This window comes from Bombus flavifrons, chromosome 14 (assembly GCF_040668555.2).
Source record: "Bombus flavifrons isolate JBK064 chromosome 14, iyBomFlav1_principal, whole genome shotgun sequence".
Lineage (NCBI taxonomy): Eukaryota > Metazoa > Arthropoda > Insecta > Hymenoptera > Apidae > Bombus > Bombus flavifrons.
Window position 1 is genome coordinate 1,048,149 of NC_138455.1, and position 18,611 is coordinate 1,066,759.

The window sequence follows — 18,611 nt, forward strand, 5'->3', positions numbered from 1 at the left end:
TTATAATTTCAAGTGAAACGAATCGTTATCCTATTACGAGAATATATACGAAAGATCGTACTTGTAATTGTTTTTCAATCCTTTCGGTACTGTTGATCCTTTGAGGTAAGGAATTTTTAACACGTTTAGGATGACAACAAAACCCAAGAAACGCTCACCTTGTGTTAGTTCGTATCGTTATTTTATACATTTTGCTTTTGGTGGCCCAGTCATGATGTTACACTGTCAGATAAGGATATCCCCTGATGACCCATAGAAAAGTCATGCCATTCTAAACATGTTAAAAGTGATGTGGTATGTTTAACGTATTTATCTACCTTGGTACTGGACTCTCGAAGATTTCAAAACTTTTGATACCTACTCAGCAGTTTCATCCTATCGCGTTACTTTAATGATGACGGTGATGATGTGTAAAACACCTCGGCCGTGAATATATCTGATATAGAGAGGATGTTTGGAAAATAAAGTTTAGACAAATGGATGTGAGAAACAGATGAAACCGACCTCTGGGTAGAGTAAATGTATTTTGGAAACACAACGAATCGTTATTAATATTAGAAAATCGAGAATATAAATTACGATTTATTATTTCGTAAGATCGTAATTTGTAGTTGGTCTTTGCGAAAAACGTAACAGGATATAAGCTCTTGAAAAATTTCTGATCCGAACGAGGTTACATTCGATGTATCTGGAAATGTATGCGATGAAAGGAAGGAACAAAAAGCCGGATACAATGGACTTACCTTGGTATCGACCCTCATTGTGGATTTCAAGCTTCCACGTGCCGTGTGGCCTTTCTCCCCAAGTGTGAACCGACATAAATGGCCATTGATTGAAACCAGCCTTTGAGATGTCGTGAGGCCTTTTCGCAAGGAGAGTACTCTTTGTACCTTGCGGAGATGTTAGCTGTATCTGAAGATCTCCTCTCCTCGAGGCCATCAGTGAAACTTTTGCCTAGAAAAAATGTATCGTACGAATATTTATAACGATCAACAATTTATTTAATCGTTCCAGCAATGATTTTAATGTCACATAAATATTCAATAATTTTAAATGTATATATTCTTTTTGAAACTTTGTGAATGAAGTGCGGTACGTGCGCATAGAAAAATTTAGAGTAATTTCACGTCTAAACGTGATTGAAAGCATTCCAGAGGAAAACTATTAATTAACACTCTATTTATGTGAGTGACACAGTACTTACCTGCACGTGCTCGAGAAAATTAACGCCGCTACACTCCTTGACGTGCAATTCCAGAGTTAGCTGGCTCTTTGGTGGTATTGGCCTGTGCGTACATATGAAATTTAGGTCAGCTGTAGAAACGAAGACAGGGAATTCCACAACCTTATTTTTCCTTTCTTTCAGATTCTCATTTCGTCGACTAGGTTAAGAAAAATAATCATACACCTTATTTTTATCGTCGATAAAATTCGTTTTCATTTCGACAGCGAATAGTCTTTGGAATCGTCTGTATTAAATCGGGTGCACGTGTTGCAGAAGCTATTTCCTGGGATCAGTTTATCGTTATCACGGTAACGTAAAGCGAACAATACGTGGCAAAAATAGTGATGAATCGAATTGCACCGTCACGTCTCAAATAGTCATTTATTTCACAAAAGTACTGGCTTCTAAATTGTATTTGATATTTTCCGGTGACTTAACTTTCAGTAAATCGTCTTTTTATTGTAGAAAGAAGATATAATCTCGAAAGGAAATTACGTTTCTCCCTTCCGTTGGATTTTGCAAATTTTTCTAAGAAAACTCATTCGAACGTTTCAAATAGTCGTAATGCATAAAATAGCTAACCTGCCCATATGTGGTGCTGAAACCTCGCATTTGTGTTGCTCCGGTACCGTTCGCCATCTTCTGGCCAAGCGAACCATGGCAGCGGCATCCATCAGCCCATAGCCAAAACTATGACTCACTAAACAAAGATTGGACAAATTCTTAAATTAGACTATAATGCGTACTTTATACTTATATTTTTTCAAATACTTACCGTTTCTTCCAACACCGTTGGTTACCCAATCTACTGCTTTAAGATTGGCAGGTTTCGCTGTTCTGACGACAATGTGTTGCATATCCCTCCAAGTTAGCTCCTTGTTTGCCTCGAGAGCGAGAGCGCAGATACCAGCAGCTAAGGGAGCCGATGCAGACGTGCCCGTATGACTGCTCGTGCATAAATGATGCAGGTCAGTGGTCACTACTTGTTTCTCTCCCGATGAGCCGGAACTGTAGGTGGTAGCGAGAGTGGAGGAACAGGCTTCGCTGTACCAAGGCACCTGACCATTCTCTGTAGCGCTGCTGATGGACAATGTCCAGATGCTGTTCGTATAACCATCGCAGTTGCAGTTGTCGTGATCCCTGCCGCCGTTTCCTGACGCCCAGACGAAAATTGACCCTTTACCGTTGCGACCCTGACGATCAAAGCGACGAATTTAGCGAGGCGTCACCAGCCGTCTGGTCAAAGAGCCTTTCATACGCTGTGAAAGGTTCAATTGATCGTTTCATCTTAAGCAAACGCTTTTAGTCTTCGATTTCGATTTTCCTCGATAACGAACTTACGCGTTATCGTTTTTACCAATCGAATCGCTTTTTTATATCTAATCGTTCTGGATAAATGGATAACTGAAGATGAGTTTTTTGAGTGAAACACACGAAAGAAAAATTTATCTATAGGTTTTTTTTTTAACCGTTTATTTTACTGTAAAATGTATCCACGTGTATCATATACCTATACAGATTTCAAAGCAAAACGTATAACGTATAATTTTATTATAAATCGATAACACATGTCCTTCTTAACGAGGAAATATTAATACGAGGACAAATTCCAATGCTCCTTTTAGTTAGATATCAAGTTTGCACCACTTCCGATATCACTACAGTTATGACCATCAAAGGACCATCCTTGAAATTATTGGATTAGTTATGGCGGTGTGTTAAGCGCAACTTCGATACACTATATGCTCTCATTATTAATACACAGTACATACATACCTGATGACCTCCTTTAACATAGTTACAGTCAGTATACTAGTACGAAATGCACTTTGATTTCATAATATTGTTCCTTTAGAGATAATTTTTTATTGTTGTCAGAAAATGTATCTTTTGTATGAAATCACTTTTTTTTAGATCGTTTTTAACTAAAAACATTGTATTTCATGTCTAATCTATTAAATTTGAGAGAACGAGTTAGAAATTCATTCCACTGTCGTCTCGACAATTGCGTCGAAATATCTCTCGAAAATTTTAAGCTATTTCAAATATATGACATATTTCGCAAACTACCGCTAGCAGTAACTGTCTTTATGAATATTTAACGGTTAGCTTCCTATCGAGCAAAAGTACTTTAAATTCAAAAGTAACAGTAATTATACTGGAAAGATAAATTCATATTTGGCTACGACACTACCGGGCAATATCGTTGCATTAACACGAAAATGGAAGGTAAAAGGATATATACATTCAACTATTATCGAATGTCGTAGTTCTTTGAATCTCTATTTCTTATAAAAAGATTTCTTATAAAGTTATTCATGAAATAAAGCACATAAAACATGCAAATGAAAAATGAAACATCGATACTTCAAAAAAAAAAAAAAAAAAAGAAACGTGGAAAGATAAAAATAGTACTCATATAATGTGTGTGTCTCTCTCTCTCACACACACATACTTTTTTTTGCAAACGAAACTTTTTGTATTAGCTTAAGTACTTTGTTATAGAGATATTTCAAATAACTATAACTATGCTTGAAATACGTTTCCGCAAAAGGAAAAGGAATGGCAAAAGGAAAAATTTTCCTTAATACGGTCGACCCGTGATGTATCGTTCGTCGAGTGTTTGCTTGCTTTCATTCTAGAGAGAATTTATTTCTGCATATTTAATAACAAGCAACTCTTGTGGAATATAAACGTTTATCCTATAAGCCCGTTGACTCCTTAAGGATTTACCAAATGAACGACAAAATGAAAACAGTTTGCTTAGGAATATTCAATGTATGTTCAACAGTCATTTTTAAAATGAGCATTTACACAGTGCTTCATAATACAAATATAATATTCGCAGAGAGAAAAAATTTATAATAGTATTCTTTCTCTCACAGAATTCTTGTTATACTATTATCTCTATGGTCAACGCTAGAGAATGGAGGAAATGTATGGTTTTAAGGGCTTTATATGTTTAAAGAAAATTTGTAACGTTTCTTGAGTAAAAAGCTTTTTGAAATACTTAATGTTTCACTTTCGTAGTAAATGTACTGTAAATACCATATATGTACGTACTGATATTGTGAAATTTTTTTCTTGCTAACAAATATTATAATTTAATATATATATTTGGCAAAAGACAACTGTCTTTCCTAAATGTTTGTACAATTAAAAAGTTCAGAAGAAAAATTATCTGTCCTCGAATAAAGTGAAACCAAAATTCATTGAATTCAGATTCGAAAATTAAAAAACAATGGTCAATTCTAAACACGGTAACCTTTATTATCGGTATTATGCACAGAATGGTTAAGTAATCGTTCCCTTACAAGGTGCCATGACCATAACTAGTTGAGACGTTACTTTCGCAGCTTTGAAAATCTTGCCTCGAAGATTTCTATTTTCTGACTTTCCGGTACCGTTTTAACGAATTCCTCTTTCGGGCAAAAGCGACTTTCAATATTTGCATATGACTTACGGCTACTTCGCAGTGAGCAAGGATAAAATGGTAATGCGTGCAGGTATGGAAGCTGACAAGTCGCTTAAAAGCACCCAATTAGAAACTTTCCGTGGGCTGATCTCATCGACCGAGTCTGTTAAGGTAGGTCTAGGGAAAGAACTTCCTCGTTGTGATATAATCGTATCATGGTTTTTCCCGGCAACGCAAATGATTTCGAAAGAATTATTTTTCGATTAGGTTCGTACCTATCGGTACCGTTAGTTAATCTTCCTTCAGGAATGGTTTCTACCGGCTAGTTTCATCTTCTTTATACCGTATTATTATATACACATGACAAAAATTATGTTTTTTATCTTGTATATAACCTAACACTATAATTTTGTAAATAAATTTGTGTTTACGTTCTAGAACAGAGGTCAATAACGTAGATTTCGCGGGCACCTAAGTGCACTTAGGCACTATCATGGGCAATCACCAATCGGCGATTCGATTCGGCCCATCTCAATGGTCGGCAACCGATCTTTGAGATGGTCCGCGACCGATTGCACTTTGACGTACCGTGAGAGATAGCTCGAAAACACGAGGCGATACCGATTGGCGGTGAACTTTAAGACATTCGTGGGGAGACGCAATCTCGAAGAAGCGCGCCAACGGAAGTCGTAAATTCCTGTTACAATTTGACTAATCGACGCCATCGATAATAAGGGTGGTTGAGTGAATATAACGCTGCTATTAACAGTTTAATATATATTTTGAATGATCCAACAACTTCAATGTGATACAAGATTGTGTATGTGAAATGACAACTACGAATGAGTACGAACTGAGATTCCTTTCGTGTTGGCGACTGTGATGATGTATCTTCTGTCGATTGACTGTCTTCGACTTATTGACTTTTGACTCTTGAGGTTCCTTGAACTGTGTTTTTAATCGAGCTGATGTGAACTAACTGATGAGCTTTGACTGTTACTCGAATGATACCGTGGCATATGTCTAGAGATCAAGTATAGAGATAAAGTGACTGCTCTGTAGGTATGAGAACAAGTTGACTTTCCTAGTGTAGTAGAAGAACTGAAGTTCGTTCTTATGTGATTACGGAATGGGTGTGCCCTTTGAAAGAAGAACGCGGATTCGTTGCTCACACTTTTCGTCAGGAAAGTGAGGGTAACGATCCGCGATGCCGATTGGTTATGACCAAAGTTAGGAATGAAAATAGGAGGAAGAAGCCTCCTACTAACGTGGCTCATAGGCGACATTGTTTATGGCAAAACCAGCTTTTCCGTTAGACAAATATTCGTTTTTCCCATTAGGTAACTACCCGCTTTTTCCGTAATTTGTAAGAACGTGCAACAAACCTAAGGACTGTTTTAAGTACAAGTCATAAACCGAAAACACATGCAGGATTAAAGGTTCCTGCAAGCTAATAAGATTCAGTTTATGGTGGGGCCTTAGGTTTATTAAGGGTCTGTCTAATGGTGCTTGGGCCTTGATTATCAGACAATTGAAGGAAGTCACACGGTCTATTTCACGTGACGTAACAAGCCGTTTTAAAAATCTAAGATAGTCTGTAATGAACTCTTGACAAGAAAGATAGAAATAAAAGAAAGAAATAAAGGAGTTTGAGAACAATAGCCTTTTTTTCTATTTCTTCTTTATAGTGATAAAGTGATAATCAGTTTGTGTTATTTCTAATAATTTTACTATATTTTTCAATTTCATAATACTTTAAAACTTACATAAATAAAAAGGAAAAGGCATATCATTTTAATATCGGGTGAGAAGAACAATTTGGTTTTATATTCTTTTAGGGGAAGTATGCATGTTTATTGTTGTAGTTCCTAAAAAATGTAACATAGTGAAACACTTCAACACTATTCATAAAAACTGTAATAAAAGTTTTCCAATAAATTCTATAATTAGAAAAAAGAAATTTATGTGGTGAAAATGAACTTAGCTAAACAATGAAACGTTTTTACGAAACCGACTTCACGGTCGAAGAAAGCAACCTTTTCTATTTCTTTTAAAACTTTTTACTTATCGATAAAGAAAAAGAAACCAGTTTTAGAAGGTAATTTAGTAGAAGAAGCCATGTTATTGGTTCCTGAGTCAATTTTTGATGAGTAGAAAAGTAAAAATGAAATAATGATAGCAATAAATAAAATCGAATTATCGGCGGGAACAGTAATACGATGAATCGAAATTACTGCAACTGATATTGAGACAAAGTTGAAAGAGGATTTAGAAGAATACATTTACTCTTTTATATTTACTTTTTTTTTGCAATTAAATGAGTCTACTGATATATCGGATACTTCTCAATTAATTGTGAAGACGATAATTATTGTTTTCGATAATTTTACTACGAAAGAAGAATTTCTTAAGATTCTACTTTTAGTGAGGCCAACAAGGGGAGATGATATTTTAGCAGTTTTCAAAAAATACGCGGAGGAAAATAATTTATCATTATAGAAGTTGACCGCGATTACAATCGACGGAGTTCCGGCAATGGGAGAAACAAAACAAGGATTTATCGCGTTATGTAAACAAGACTGTTCATTTTTCAGATTTATGTCATATTATTGCATAATACATCAAGAAACGTTATGTGCAAAGATAATACCTCTTCAACGTGTCATATAGACAGTATTATAAATTATAAATTCAATAAGAGCTGCATCAATGTAACACCGATTATTTAAATTACTTTTACAAGAAGAGAATGCTGAATTTAATGATTTTACTTGCATGGAAGTGCGATAGCTGCGTAGAGAAAAAATACTTTAAAGATTTCTAAATTTATTAACTCAAGAGTAATAAATCTTGGCCACTGTTAGAAAACAAAATATCGTTTTTTGATCTTAGATTTCGTACTGATTTTATAGAAAAATTTAACGAATTAAATTTAATATTTCAAGACAGAAATCATCACATCGCTCGAATGATAAGTGCAATAAATTCATTCAAAGAAAAATTGATACTTTGAAAATAGCATCTTTCAAAAAACAATTTAGTTCATTTTCCAAATTTGAAAAATATTGCTGAAAACTTTATTAACAGTAATGTTTCTTTATGCTCATTTTGCACCTCATGGAAGAATTTGGTATTAGATTTCAAGAGTTTTCTGAATTGGATTCATTTACCTGAATTGGATTTCAGTTTTCACAAATTCCTTTCACCTCTACAGACGAGGATGTATCTACTAAAATAGCAGCTTATTTCCAAATTAGTAGCTCGGAAGATTTGAAATTAGAAATTACAAATATAAGAAATGATATAATATTAAGATCACATCAGAATGATAAAATATTTTGGAATTTAGTTAATAAAAATACTTATCCGTTGTGAGTTAGTTGAAGATTTGGATCGCTAAGTATCACATTTATGTTTTCTTTTTCTTTAGTACACAAGTTTGGAAGTAGACTTTTGTATCTTGTACTAATAAATTTATGTAAGATAAATAGCATCAAGTGCATTTTAATGTTACAACTTTTCCTTTGTCAAAATTAAGTAAACTGCTCTTTGTCATAAATTAACCATTCGGGGTTAACCGAGGGTTATCCTCCGGGGTACTCTGTATAGTAAAAAGATTGTAGATTACTGTTCTAGATCGAAAATACTTTCTTTTTAATTTGTCATCAAATCATACTAGTTAGATATTGTCATACCTTTTTGCTACAATTCTTAATTATCCTTGAGGAACCTGACTTTCCGTTTAAGCGGAATTTATTTTCGTTAAACGTTCCCTACCATCGCGTTGCGTCGCGTCCCGTCGTATTATGTCGAGTCGTTCTCCTGAATCGTCTGTCTTAATTATAGATGATACCATATGTGTTATTTCGATGCAAATCGGCTGACATGCTGAAATTCCTTGTCCAAGGAACGAGATAAAACATCCTCGTGTCTCCTCTAGCAAACGTAATCGAACAGAGTCTGCTTTCGAGCGACTACTAAGTATGTAGCATCGAGATAACAACGAAGTACTATCTGCCTTCCAGTTGTCGCTCTGCGGAAACACGCAAGAGATGTTTCTAGGAGATAGATTCCTGGAAATTTCTATCCGAGAGGCGGACCTTCCAAAGTTATCGATTGTACAGGACTTTTGGTCTATTCCCAACAGCGTAACGAATGTATTTCATAGGGTTTTAATGAAACATAAGAATAAAGGATCCAATTTTACGCGCAACGAGACTTATTTATTATAGTGTGGTGCAGAGAACGACGCGGAAGAATTGGAGCAGAAATTAGAGGAAAAAACAACAAGGAATAATTTCGTGTCGTATGAGTTATTTATCATTTTGTAAACTTTTCGTTACCGATTCTAAGTATGGCACTAGTAGTTGAAGACCTGAAGATTTTTGTAAAGTGTAAAAAATTTACCAACCTTTGTGATTCCTTCGATGAAAGCTCTAGTAGCAAGTTCACCAGGACCATCGACGGTTTTTCCATCGTCATCCGGTCCCCAGGAGGCACTATAAATGTCGATGTGTTGGGGATTTAGACTCAGAGACCTCGCTTCGACAGCATCTGTCACGTCTCCGTCCAACATTCTTACTCCTACGTAAATAAAAAATTAAATCCTTTTAATTAAATAACTTATCCCGAATTGGATTGGTTTATTTCTTAATATCTCGTTATTTAATATGTCAAGTTTTAGCAGAAATACACGCATTTTTTCATTTCTCCCAAAATACTGCACCGGTTTTTCAAATAACCGAAAATAGTTGAGGTCCGTTTTTTGAATACATTTACCCCCGACACCAGCTCCGAATGCAACTCCCACCGCGCACATGGAATTGTTAGCAGTTGCAGCCACTTCACCGGCGCATCTGGTGCCATGTCGATTACTGTCTAGAACATCGTATCTTGGCATGGGATCTTCATCATGATTATTAACGTCGTAGCTCGCTTGTGGATCCTAGAAAGATCGTTCATTCGATTATTCTTGTGTGAATCATGTATTCTTTTTCTACCGTATAGGTTGTAACGATTTAAATACAGAAGAAATATACTTTCTTCGGAAAATTTATAAAATCTTTGGTTTAATATCTTGCGATATTTTTAACATTTTCAAGATCATGAACCTCAACGCTTATTTTATAGTTGAATCGTTGAGCATTGTCACCCGCTAAGTTCTCGTTGAGATTAGATGCTTTTTCTTCTTGCCAATCGATAAGATGTTTAATTAATATCAAGTGAACTACTTCTGTAATTACCGAATACAACTTGGCTGCACTTTTACGAAGTTCCCAGTGAATATCGACTTCCTACAGGGCCCGATGTAATTGCTTTTTCCTTTAGGCAGTTAGAGGATTGTTTTAAAGTTCCGAGTTTAGTACTACTGTTTTTCGTTTCTTTTCGTATATAATATTTTTTTTACAATCGATTAAATATTTTACATTTATACGAATAAATAAATTTACGCTCATCTCGGATATTCTCTATCGAAATAAATTGTGCGGTTTCCAAAAAATCGAGTGCTAACCATACACATATACATACACCCATTCAATATAAGGAAAGTAGAGAGCAGAAGTTAAAAATCAATGACAAAAATTTGCAAGAGGTAAGATCGGAAGAGCTGTGCAAACTGAAGGCACATAGGAAAAATCAGAAAAAGAGAGAACAGAGAATATGGTGGAAACAAGTCGAGGGAATTTAACTGATTAATTTGGATCGCTTGTTTTGATATGTAGGTATAAGAGCTGTTTGGTTCAGCTATGTAACTCAACAATTTTTAAAATATCGTAAAAGAATTTTAAACGTCGTTTCAACAAAATCGTAAAAAATGTGATATTTTAAATGACTGAAAATTTCAATTTCATTGACGACACGTATCTCGTTCGGGTCGATATCGATTACCGCCGACTATGTCTGATTATAGGAGATCTGTATCTACTGGGAAATTGTGGAGCTCGATACACGTTTGTCCGTGGTTGCCTTATTAACCCCGGCCATTCACTAGTAAACATACGCGTTTCTCTCGTGCGGTTTAAGTCTAGTGTTTGACTCTATGTATGGCTCCCAGTACTCCGCTGGCAACTTCGATAATTTCGGTAGCGTGGCACAAACTTGCTTCCTGCAGTCCACTAACGAGAAATAGAGAAGCAGAAGAGTTTTATATGTATAAATAGTTAAAGAGCAAACTGCGTTTAAAGAATTTTGTGTGAATTTTTGTTGTAGCGTAGCAGGAAGATCGTTGCATACGTTGTAATCGCGAATGCACGAATTTTATTACATTTATGCCGCACTGTCGTTCCCACGAATATCATTCGTTGTGTCTAACACGTTTCTTTACGATAATTTTTCGAGCTGCAACGTTATATTCGTTGCAGTTAGGTGAAAATAGACGTTTAGTATATGGAATAGACGAGAGTTTCTAAATACAGGTATAGTTTTTGGCACCATTCCGAAATCTGTCTGCCCTCCATTTTGTAGGGTTCGGTTCGTCCTGTCTGTTCTGTTTGCTTCGTGGAACCTGTCGATCTTTTGTGTAAATTGGAACGTACCCTGATAAATTGCTGAAAAACTGATTTTCTCTCTTACGAGTGAAAAGATTGAACATTTTCTGTTGTACCGCGGTGAAATTAAATGTGACTGTAGTTGTTAAGAATTTTATTTCTAGAATTGCTTTAGAGATTATAAATTTTTGTCATGTCAAAGAATTGAGTTCTTTTCTCGAATTATCTTCTTTATCAAGCGTTTTATTGGATTAAGACAATAAGTAATGGAACTTACGTAGTTCTTATAGAGATCAGGATGATTTTTCTCCAATCCATCATCAAGGATCGTGACCACGATTCCGCGTCCCGTAATTCCTTCAGCCCAGGCTTCCTGCACGTTCATATCTAACCCCTTTCCCCTATTCTATAACCAATTATCGATAATCGTATTTTAATACGTTTGTCTTTAATCTTTCGACGTAAACAAGTTAAAAAATTTTATGCATAATGTACGCATATTTACATGTTACGAGATTTATGTACGAAATTGTAATTTTCTTTAAATATACATTGAATTTTTTTTAATTTACATACCTAACAAAATATATTTACCGTTGGTCAACAAAAATTTGGCACGAAATTGAAATTCGACCGAAAAAAAAATCGTAGAAAAAGACAAGGCAATAAAGTATTTTTATCTCATAGTATTGGCCTTTGTTTAATTTTCCGTGCACGTTCGATCAATTCAGCGAGAGGAAAGAAATGAGATTTATCTGATTCAACTAACCAAGTACCACATTTGAGGCCACATCTCGTCATTGAGAACGGTTTTCAGGTTGGACGGACCGCGTTTGATTATCAGATCCCGTTTCGTTCGCGATTTCACTCGCTGCTGCTCCGCTCGGCGCACTCTGCGGTCTTCTATTAGCCTCCCTTGTATTCCGAAATGTGGTTCCGCCGACCTCTTCACCACTGACGTGTGCACCATATGGTACCAGTCGTCTACTATCTGCAACAAAGAACAATTTCACATAAATATCTTCGTGTGATAATCACGCAGCCTTTTCTACTCACAACTCATCTCGCTTAATGCACCAAACGATAACGAACGAATTTTAATACGAGATATCGTCTCCGAGTCCCGGCTAGTTGCTTTATATGGAACATAATTTGCCTTTTATGTTTCACCCGTTTCGCGCAATCAATGTATTTCAACGAAAATATATGAGTATACGTCTTTAGTCACTGAGATAATATTTATCGAGGTTTGTATTCTAACTTGTTCGAAAACTAAAATGAAAGAGATATAAATAAAAATTACCTAACATTTTGGATGACCGAACATTTGAAACTTTTCGATATGGGCTAGAATATTTGCTATTATTGTAATTTAACGGAGAATAGTTTACTTAGATTTGATCGGTGATGTTTCATCTCGTACTACATACGTGTACATCGCTTGGTTGTCGAAACGAGAAGTAGTGGACTACTAGTTACGACTCGATGGTCTGTGGTTGGTTACGGCACAATCATGACACAATACATAATAATTCGGTGATAACAATAATAGATGTAGCGATTAGTTAAATTTCACGTCTGCAGCTATTTTTCGAAATTTACATATCTCGTTTATATTGTACATATCGTAAATATATTGTAAATATTTATTAATAGGAAACATCACATAGTACATTAAATATAAAGAATATAGGATGAATAAAGTAGGTGAATAAAGAACACAGTAAATAAGACAAAGAAAATAATAATTGATAGAGATAATTGAAAACAGTTATTACAAACAAATAATTATAAATTATAATTACAAATGACTAATAAAACCAAAGTTATAAATAACAATGCGTGGCGATAGTTCGATTCGAGTCTCTTATAGAATCATGGAAAATATCAATTTCGTTATCAATTAATTATTATTTCGTTCGATATGTTAGAATATAAATTTTATTATTGCACGAAATAACGAAGCCTTAATCGCAGTTTCGAGATAGTAGAGACCAATGTCCAGAAGTTAGAACTCTCGTTAAAACAAATTTTCTATTTACCGCAAAACGCTTTTCTTATATGCACAGCCGTTTACAAATTTTGCTGATAATCGTTAGAAAAAGGAAGGAAAAATGGGTGCGTCGTATATTTTCTGCGGTTTTCATTAAGGACAAAGTATTCATCATATTTTTGTATCAGGGGAAAAATTTAAGCTGCTCGTGGAGCAAGATTATTTGATGCACAAGTTTGCCCCCGATATGGCGATATGCAACGGTAAAGATATATGGTGTAGGGTAATGATAAATGTGAAAAGTTGGCAACAGCTGCTGCAGGCGAGCTTCTTACTGCTTCTTTCCCGGTGACAACTTGCACCGCATTTTTTCAAGCTGAACATTCTTTGTTTGAAGAATGTAGCTTACATTCCGCGATGGAACTATTGTTTCGCCTGCTTTTATCGAGTTGAAAGACACGTTTGTATTGTTACTACCAGATATTTATTTCATCCCTATTTTTTTATAACCCAATTTGTAGTAACGCAACTGTTGAAATAACATTGGCATGTCGTTGCAGCTATATTGAAATCGATACGGAAAATTTCTATGAGTTAAACGAAAGATTAAAAATATGGTTATCAATTACCATTATCATATCAATTATCATTAACGAATATGTTTACAGAAAACTAGTACACGAGAAAACTGATAATTTAGAAATCATGAGATCACGGACATTTTTTCCTCTTTGTTACTTTTCCTTTTCCTTTCTTTATACGTTTCTTAGTCTTGGCAATATCGTCGAGGCGACAGCACTTGAAATTACACGGATGCTCTAGTAACTTGGAAATTTCACGATGCATCGGGCTTAACCTTGGCTTCTTTATTTCCTCTATAAATGAACGATCGTTGCGTTTCACTTCGATCACTGTAGGTGAACATGGATCCAAGCCATTTTTCGATTTAAAAATCTTCAACCGAACTTGATATTTCTGCTCTTTCCATTTGCCACTTCCCTTGAAACACTTTCGCTTCTTTCGAATGGGCAAATATGTCTCTTCCGACATTTTTAAAGATCTCGTTTTAACCTCGTGTGGCTTGCGATTCATGTAAGTAGTCTGCATCTCCTTTGGATTGGAACACTTACCCAAGCCATACTTCAAACTCGATACATCACCTTTGGAATCGCTGACGTTTTCTACTTGACACGGGTTTTCTGACTTCTCACAAGAGCCACTTTTATATGCAACGAAAGATGTTTGACTTTTCGTATATTTTCTGGTGGAAAAGCACTTTTTGTCACCATCATCGTATCTCGTTTTTCGAGACAAGTAACTATCCTGCGTGGATGAACGAGCGTTACTGGACCCACGTTTCGTTCCATATTCCACGCACGAAGACGAATCCGTAGACGAATGTTGTAATCCCTCAGCTTGCAGACCTCGAGATACTTCGGCTTTTAGCTTCTTTTTACTCGATTGTTGATGGGGAATAAATACTATGGGGGAGGGACAGATAGGAGGGCTATGTTTCTTCTTGTGTTGGCCTCTCCTCATCTCCTCAGACCAGTGAATAGATTTTGGTGGTGAAGGATCAGGGAGAATATCTTCGTGCAAATTCGATGAATTACTGCATGCGTCTTTCGAGCATCTGGAATTCTTTTGCTCTAAATTCTCTGCTTTCTTCGGTAAAAACGATTTAATTGTGTCGGAACTATGTTTCTGTACGCAAACCATAATTCTATCCATCTTCGATAAAATTTTTGATTCTTTTTTATCCGCCTTCTGAGCTGGTGATTTTCTATCATCCTGATCATACGCATGGAAGACCTTACTGCTTCTCGTTTGATCAAATTGACGTTGCTCGTAGTGCTCGAAATCATTTGAGCTTCTCTGGCAATCGGCCTCTGTCAATTTTTTATGTTCTTCGAAGCATTTCGTCGGCAGCTTTTCGCTTTCTGCCGACTTTTTACGATCTTCGAAACCTTCCACCGATGCCGTCCCACATTTCCTCACTTTCTTACGATCGTCGGAGTGTTTTGTCGGTTCTTTTCGGCAATGTCTGTATCTTTCAGGTTTATTAAAATACGATGGACTTGTCTGTTGTATCGAGTAAGAATACTCAGAGTGTACATTTTGTGCGTCATTTTGACGATGATCTTCCGAACCTTGCTGGGAACATGTTTGGGAACGTTCTTGTATCCGAAGTTTCTGATCATTTTTGAAAACCATTTTTGATTCTGCCGAAGGAGAACGTTGCTCTTGACAGTCCGATTTCGGGGGCTGTTTATTTCTATCGGATCCTCTTTTGACAAGTTTGAAGAATACGTTTCTTTTCGTATAATTAATCGCAGGCATGTTGCTAAATCGTTTCAGATAAGTAGGAATCGTTTGATTTAGAATGTCAGTAGACAGGTGTGTTCTTATTGGAACAATTTGTCGTTTGATCCGAATGAGATCTTGAGGATCAACGGTGATATCGATAGACCTGTTCAGAGTCGAGTATTTTTCAAAAGCAAGCTTCAACGAGTTATTCAATATCTTTATAGCAGAAAATTTTCTATTCGAAAAGAAATCGATTACTTCCTGCAACTCGTTCCTAGGCAAATGTACTCCAACTTTCTCTTTTGAGGTATTTTCCGAATATTTTACTTCGTCGGATGGTATCCATTTTGGCAGGATGTTTCTTATTCTCCTTACTGACAATTTTATTTTCCAAGAAATCTGTCGGTCATAATAGGTATCGATAAATCAAAAGATAAAAGCACAGTAAATATAAAATAAAATAATTGTACAAACTATTCGTTTCCAAATGGTTATAAATGCAAATGAAAGTTTTCCTTACTTAAAAATAATAACACGAAAGAAAACAAAAACAAAGATACATTTTTATCTGAAGGAGGAGAAATGGTAGTATAGAATTTCTTTCCTTCTCAATAACGTCTGTATTTTTTACTTACATCTTTATCTTTTGATCTCAATATTTCTACATAAATTGAACGAGTGCTTAGAGTAAAAATATATCTATAAAGAGAAAAGATCTTTGAACGTAATATTTCTCTGGGTAAATATTCGTTAATGATTCATCTTTTGCATAAAATGGAATATTTCAAGTAAAATAAACTGTTCCGTTTAAAATGTTGCGCAAGAACAACGTCTTTGATCCTCATCTTTTTGCTACCGGTATACTTGTCGAACAAATCTGTGTTTAATTGCAAAGCATTTTCGAATTTAATTGCAAATCTCGATGGATTTGAGAGAAGATCCTGCCAAGTCAAGACGTTTCTCGCGTTCTTTGATGCGGAGAACATCTTTACCTTTCGGGATAAAAGTCTCAACATTTCCTACGATGAATCGTTGATGTATCTTACATCAAGACCTTACATCTTTCTTTCTTCTTTGTTTTATCCTGTTACGGTTGGATCTCTTTCTAATTACTACCTTAATCTATCTACTCGCCCCTTATCATTATTATAATTCCTCATTCGAGCCGGGGAGGATATCAGCGTAGATTTTGTTGCTTTTGAGGTTAATTGCTCGTGCAATTCTTTGCAGTAACTCGTCGGACTTTACTCAATGGTAAATGTCTTTCGTTTTTTTTTAGCGTAACATAATCTTCAAATTTAATTACCGCAACATAATGGTCTCATGAAACAACAAATGATTTTTGATAATTTTACTACTAAAATTTGGACACTATCATGGTGGACACGAATGGTCGAATGGTACTTATTCGTTTATACCTTCAGATCGAAGAAAATGTTATATATACATAGTAATACGTTACCTTTGAATATTTTGTTTATTTATAGAATTTAGTTATTTATAGAAAGTAATTTATAATAGAATTAATTTATTACCTATATCAAATCATCACGCGGCGTATAGTGAAATTTGTGTTCCTATTTAGAACAATTTTTCGAACGAAATAAATTTTATCGATACTAAATAATTTAAAGTTTGGCTGTTTTATTCATTGGAAATTAAATAAAATTCAATTATCGAAGTCTTGACGCCGAATGCACCGAAATTCCGTGAGTATACACCTGTTTTGGACGGTTAAATTCTGCTAGAACTTCCGCCTCCAGGACGTTTTGGAATCCAATGCTAGATTGCTTTAGTTCCGAGATGCAAGTTCATCTTCGATATGTGGCTAGACATACGCAGACACTGATCGATCTGATTCATCGCCAGTTTGGCTTACGTGGCTGCACAACTCTCTCTCCGTAAAGGCATGCCCCGATAAATTTCGTTTTGCAAGTTAACAGTGATAGCTAGACGGCTAAGCTTGTTTTATCATATATGTGCGGAAAATTTCAACGTGCGAGATTGTACAGAATGCACTTAGTATGTAAAATATATGAAATATACAAAGTAGGGTATTCCTTGGTCGAGCGAAGATCGGAAAATTTGTCTTCGCGCTTTGAAAGAAAAAGAAAGAAAAAATATTATCAAAAAATGGAAAGATATAATTAACCCTTTTAATAATTTTAAGGCACAAGACATAGGTACCATGGTTAAAAAAAAACAAAATTATTAAGATGGGAAAGAATAATTAAGCGTTATAACAATAGTTAACTTTATATGGAAAATTTCGAAACATAATAGCACAGGTTCGTTGTATTATAATTTTTAAAATGGCACCGAGTTGTGTCGCGACGTCATATCGACAGAATGAATTGATTACGACATCGATGGCACTGTACCAAATCAGCTTCGTTAGCGACAGTCTCGTATTGGTGCATACAATATGGAGAGTCAAGGTGACCGCTGAACTCGGAATTAACTATGCGAACCTTCGGCTACGTGCTTTCAGATTTTTTTTATCGAACATCTAAAAAGATATTGTTTAACGCGGACATAAATCTATAATCAGATACTATCGATACTAAGTTGCAAGCAGTAATGTAAATAATTTATAGCGTTATTTAAATGTCTAGTATTCTTTTCATAAATATTTCTATATTGTCTGACGGCCATTAATAATAGCCATTTTCTTATAGACCTGTACAATTTGTCAATGATTAATTAGATTTATCCGATTTTTGTTATCCGATTTATCCGATTTTCCGATGTATGTACAACGTTCGATCTTGATGGCAGCAGAGCTAATTGATTAGGAATAGCTTTCTAGTCCATACCATCAGCACGATGACACTGATTAGTGGGTTCCATGTTCTATTTCTGGAAATACACGAATCATCAAGATTACTCTAACTTCTTCGTTGATTTACGATCAATAGTCGGTTGTATGCTGCAAATTTAGAACAATGCCTTCGTCTATTATTATTTGAGTTCTGTAGTTCATTCTATTTTTTCGTGAAAACAAAATCAATTATGAAACAACTTAGTAATTTATCAATCTGACTTTTCAATTTTCCCTACGCCATTCTCCAATTTCTCTGATCTCTCCGAATATTCTCATTATTTATAGGAGATGGCCTAATTAACTAATCGAATTACTCCAAATTGGAATGTTTATCGTGGTACATCGTGGAACGTTTATCA

At 35.4% G+C, this 18,611-nt stretch overlaps 2 protein-coding genes across 5 annotated transcripts in view; both read right to left on the reverse strand.

The window, feature by feature from the left end:
• The window catches only part of LOC138186729 (furin-like protease 1), a 223,781-nt gene that overhangs the window by 22,360 nt on the left and 182,810 nt on the right, over positions 1-18,611 (reverse strand). For all 4 annotated transcript variants that reach the window (XM_069126856.1, XM_069126855.1, XM_069126857.1 and 1 more), the window contains 8 exons: positions 11,898-12,119; positions 11,406-11,534; positions 9,420-9,585; positions 9,052-9,224; positions 2,001-2,418; positions 1,808-1,925; positions 1,205-1,286; positions 744-954 (listed from right to left, as the gene is read on the reverse strand). In XM_069126856.1, coding sequence (XP_068982957.1) covers positions 744-954; positions 1,205-1,286; positions 1,808-1,925; positions 2,001-2,418; positions 9,052-9,224; positions 9,420-9,585; positions 11,406-11,534; positions 11,898-12,119 — 1,519 coding nt within the window. The remainder of the gene's footprint in view (positions 1-743; positions 955-1,204; positions 1,287-1,807; positions 1,926-2,000; positions 2,419-9,051; positions 9,225-9,419; positions 9,586-11,405; positions 11,535-11,897; positions 12,120-18,611) is intronic.
• Positions 13,833-15,461, reverse strand: LOC138186805 (uncharacterized). The gene has a single exon (XM_069127022.1). The coding sequence runs from the start codon at positions 15,459-15,461 to the stop codon at positions 13,833-13,835; it is 1,629 nt and encodes a 542-aa protein (XP_068983123.1).

Coding starts and splice junctions, on each gene's coding strand:
- LOC138186805 (XM_069127022.1), bottom strand. CDS start 15,461: ATGCCTGCGATTAATTATACGAAAAGAAACGTATTCTTCAAACTTGTC.